A 5,033-nucleotide genomic window follows, 5' to 3' on the forward strand; every position below is an offset into this window, starting at 1 on the left:
CGACCCAAAACATTTCCATTTAGAGAAATACGCTGCAGTTTCAGAAACTACGCAAATATAAAATCACAAATGTTCCTGTACACATGAGGAAAGACATCCAGCAACTTGAGGAAACTAAAAGCTGCAGAAACCAAACGCTGCAAGAAGCTCAGAACACAACGGAGACCAGGGGACACTAAAGAGTGACGCACACAGCTGGGAGACCAGGGGACACTAAAGAGTGACGCACACAGCTGAAGAGTACGCGACACTAAAGAATGACACACACAGCTGGGAGACCAGGGGACACTAAAGACTGACGCACACAGCTGGAAGACCAGGGGACACTAAAGAGTGACGCACACTGCTGGGAGACCAGGGAACACTAAAGAGTGGCACTAAAGAATGACACACACAGCTGGAGACTAGGGGACACTAAAGAGTGACGCACACAGCTGGGAGACCAGGGGACACTAAAGAGTGACGCACACAGCTGGGAGACCAGGGGACACTAAAGAGTGACGCACACAGCTGGGAGACCAGGGGACACTAAAGAGTGACGCACACAGCTGGGAGACCAGGGGACACTAAAGAGTGACGCACACAGCTGGGAGACCAGGGGACACTAAAGAGTGACGCACACAGCTGGGAGACCAGGGGACACTAAAGAGTGACGTACACAGCTGGGAGAACAGGAGACACTAAAGAGTGACGCACACAGCTGGGAGACCAGGGGACACTAAAGAGTGACGCACACAGCTGGGAGACTAGGGGACACTAAAGAGTGACGCACACAGCTGGGAGACTAGGGGACACTAAAGAGTGACGCACACAGCTGGGAGACCAGGGGACACTAAAGAGTGACGCACACAGCTGGGAGACCAGGGGACACTAAAGAGTGACGCACACAGCTGGGAGACCAGGGGACACTAAAGAGTGACGCACACAGCTGGGAGACCAGGGGACACTAAAGAGTGACGCACACAGCTGGGAGACCAGGGGACACTAAAGAGTGACGCACACAGCTGGGACCAGTACCAAACATGATGGATTAATTCCAGTAAGATTCTGAATTCTGATTAATTTTTCAATTTGATATTGCTACTTTTAATTGAGTAATGAAGGTGTCATATCTCAGGAGTGGAGTGTTATCATAATCTATCAGTAAGATGTACTTTGTGTATCAAGAGTAAAAGTATGTAGAATGGCTCTTCTATACAGGCTTTTAAATACATGTCAAATCATTTTAATGTTGTAGTTTGTCAATGTAGAGCCACCTTTACATACAGTATGTGTTGAAATACTGTGCGTATTTAAAAAAAATACAGTGTTGCATCCCTTCGTGTGTTTTTATATGTAAACTTTGAATAGTACAATATTAGTCTCTGAAATGTAGTGGAGTAGAAATATAAAGTAGCTTTAAATTAAAATACTCATGTACTTTTTTGACGTGTGTGTACTTTACTTACAGTAAGTACAAAAATACTCGAGTAAATGTACTCAGTACTTCTTCCACCACTGCCAAAATGTAACATTTTGAATGCAGGACTTTAACTTGTAACATAGTATTCCTACACTCTGGTACTTCTACGTTTAGTCAAGTACAAGATCTGAGTATACTTCTACTTTTACTCAAGTACAAGATCTGAGTACTTCTACTTTTACTCAAGTACAAGACCTGAGTATTTCTACTTTTACTCAAAGATCAGAGTACTTCTACTTTTACTCAAGTACAAGATCGGAGTACTTCTACTTTTACTCGAGTAACATTTTGAATGCAGGTATTTTACTTGTAACAGAGTATTCCTACACTCTGGTACTTTTACTCATGTTGCCTACAAGATACTCAAAGATATTGAAGTGACTATTATTTTTGTTGTGCTTTTATTTAGGTCTTAATGTGTGCATATACATGTGTATTTTGATTGTGTATATATTTGCATACATATTTTTATAAATATTTGTTTTTGTATTCGGGATCTGGGAAACGTCATTTTGATCGCTCTGTCTGTACAACACACTGAAAGATTGACAATAAAGTTGACTTTGACTTGACTTTGAGATCTGAGTACTTCTACTTTTACTTGAGTAACACTTTGAATCCAGGACTCTTACACGTAACAGAGTATTCCTACACTCTGGTACTTCTACTTTCACTTGACTAAAACCTCCGAATAGGCTACTCCTTGTGGTCTCACAACATCTCACCCAGTTCTCGAAGTGCTTGCTCCCGCTGTGCAGGATGTCTTCAAACTGGATGATGCAGTTCGCCACGAAGTCGTCGCATCCGATCGGCGCGTCGTGGAACACGGAGAGCTCGAGCCTCCGGCCCTCGTGCACCTCCGTGCAGAACTCATGGTTCCAGTTCGGGCTGTTGGTCTTCTGCTTGGTGGAGGTCTGCCCCACGCGGGAATCATCCACGTTCAGGGCGATGTACGTGTCCAGGAGGAAGTTCTGGGTCTTCGTGCCGACGGCGTGACGCAGAGACCAGGCCGTGGGCTTCAGATCCAGAGCCTCGCGGATCCGGATCTTCAGCTGCCCGTTGAAGATCACCATGGCAGAGGGTCTCCAAAAACACTACTGCTTACAACTTGTTTACAGTGGAAACAAACCCAGGGTTATCCAGAAAAAAACACTGTGACAGCAATCCTTACAGTGGAGTAATTACGCAGTAAAATCCACATTTGCAAACATGTTTTCATCAGAAAGCGTTTTGACCGGTGCTCCTCTTGGAATACAACGCAGAAAAATCCAAATATACCTCCTTCAAAAACTGTTTTTAATCAGCGTTAGCGTTTAGACCGGTGGTCCTGCAGGCAGAAATCCTTCCAGTGGAATAAAAACGGAGAGAAATCCACATTTAAAACATGTTTTCCTCAAAGTTAGCGTCTTGCACTCCCCTTACACTTGTCAAGAAATGCTGCAAATATCCCAAACAAATGATCTGCAGCAACAGATAACCAGAGGCAGCATTTCTCAGACGTGCACAGCCACAACAACAAACGCGCAAAAGGCCCCAGATGTGTATCCTTGTGAAAAAACACTGCAGCAACGGGACTCCCTGGAAGAATTAAGCCCGGGTTTCATCGCACCGTGTGCCGGGTTTTGAGGCTCCAGAGGACCGGTGCGTATGGGGTGTTTCAGCCGGACTGCAGCGAGCAGAGAGCCGCAGAGGAGGGGCGGATCACGGGGATGTAAAGGGAGGTAAAGGGGGGTTCCTGGTCCTCGGTGCACGGCCTGGTTTCAGCCTCTGCCGTGCTGATGTTGACTTCCCGTGGACAGACCTCTGGATGCCTCCCCCCCGGAACGAGACTGCTGTCTCCGGCTCTCTTGCTGCAGGAAATGCGAAAAACGCGTCAGATTTCTGGGAGGCTGCAGCTGTGACAGACGGGGGAGGAGGGGGGGGATGTAGCAGGAGATAAATTAAAGAGATTTATATCCAACCTTTAGCAAGCTACCATCAGTTTAACATCTGTAAACAGCAGAGGTGGGAGGGAAGTAACTTAGTAGATTTTCTCAAGTACTTCATTACAATTTTGAGGTACTTGTAGTACTTTACTTGAGTATTTCCATTGTGTACTCTGAAGGCTACTTCTACTCCACTACAGTTCAGAGGTAGCCTAGATGGTGTATACTTTTACTCCACTACATGTATTTAATACCTTTAGTTACTTTACAGATGCGTCAGAATTCTGGGAGGCTGCAGCTGTGACAGACGCGAGGGGGGGAAATATCAGGAGATAAATAAAAGAGATTTAGATGCAACCTTTAGCAAGCTACCATCAGTTTACAATCTGTAAACAACAGCCGTGGAAATTAACCAAGTATATTTAGTCAAGTATTTAAGTACAATGTTATGCTACTGCTCACCGTCAGAGTCGTTTCTTTTAACAATGTCATGCTCAATCCTGTTGAGCCTGATGCAAGCTTTGTTTTTACATTGGAGACATGTCGGCTTACAATTATGTTAGCATGGTGGGAAGTGCTCAAGTACTGTACTTCAGTACAATGTTGAGACACTTTACTTGAGTATTTCCATTGAACTGCTAATCTGTACTCCTCCACTCCTTGTATTTAATACCTTTAGTTACTTCTCAGATCTGGATGAATGATGTGAAATATAATCAAGTGTTAAATCAGACTTTAGTTCCACCTGGAGTAAATCCACCAGCTACCCTGCAGTATACAAAGTCATTCAGACTAGCTGCACCTTTACCAGCTTTGAGAACACTTTCATGATCAATCATTATAAAACATATCATATATATTATTCTGAAATGGACCAATCTGCACAATGACTACTTTTACTGTCGCTACTTTCACTATATTTTGATGAGAATACTTTTCTACTTTCACTTGAGGAACATTTTGAATGCAGGACTTTTACTGTAACAGAGTAATCCTACACTCTGGTACTTCTACTTTTACTCAAGTACAAGATCTGAGTACTTCTACTTTTACTCAAGTACAAGATCTGAGTACTTCTACTTTTACTCAAGTACAAGATCTGAGTACTTCTATCTTTTACTCAAGTACAAGATCTGAGTACTTATACTTTTACTCAAGTACAAGATCTGAGTACTTATACTTTTACTCAAGTACAAGATCTGAATACTTATACTTTTACTCAAGTACAAGATCTGAGTACTTCTACTTTTACTCAAGTACAAGATCTGAGTACTTCTACTTTTACTCAAGTACAAGATCTGAGTACTTCTATTTTTACTAAAGTACAAGATCTGAGTACTTCTACTTTTACTCAAGTACAAGATCTGAGTACTTATACTTTTACTCAAGTACAAGATCTGAATACTTATACTTTTACTCAAGTACAAGATCTGAGTACTTCTACTTCTACTCAAGTACAAGATCTGAGTACTTCTACTTTTACTCAAGTACAAGATCTGAGTACTTCTACTTTTACTCAAGAAAGATCTGAGTACTTATACTTTTACTCAAGTACAAGATCTGAATACTTATACTTTTACTCAAGTACAAGATCTGAGTACTTCTACTTCTACTCAAGTACAAGATCTGAGTACTTCTACCAGGGG

At 42.6% G+C, this 5,033-nt stretch overlaps 1 protein-coding gene across 1 annotated transcript; it reads right to left on the reverse strand.

Annotated features, from left to right (window-relative positions):
• Positions 1–1,969: 1,969 nt before the first annotated feature.
• On the reverse strand, positions 1,970–3,295 carry LOC104952696 (protein kinase C epsilon type-like). Its single transcript, XM_010779562.1, has 2 exons — positions 2,188–3,295; positions 1,970–1,987 (listed from the first exon to the last, which is right to left on the reverse strand). Exons 1-2 carry the CDS (start codon positions 2,533–2,535, stop codon positions 1,970–1,972), a joined length of 366 nt encoding a protein of 121 aa, XP_010777864.1. The 5' UTR covers positions 2,536–3,295.
• Positions 3,296–5,033: the final 1,738 nt, after the last annotated feature.

This window comes from Notothenia coriiceps, unplaced genomic scaffold (assembly GCF_000735185.1).
Source record: "Notothenia coriiceps isolate Sejong01 unplaced genomic scaffold, NC01 NC01_scaffold00020390, whole genome shotgun sequence".
Lineage (NCBI taxonomy): Eukaryota > Metazoa > Chordata > Actinopteri > Perciformes > Nototheniidae > Notothenia > Notothenia coriiceps.

What these genes read in the sequence shown, in the direction of transcription:
- LOC104952696 (XM_010779562.1), bottom strand. Translation starts at nt 2,535, where the DNA reads ATGGTGATCTTCAACGGGCAGCTGAAGATCCGGATCCGCGAGGCTCTG.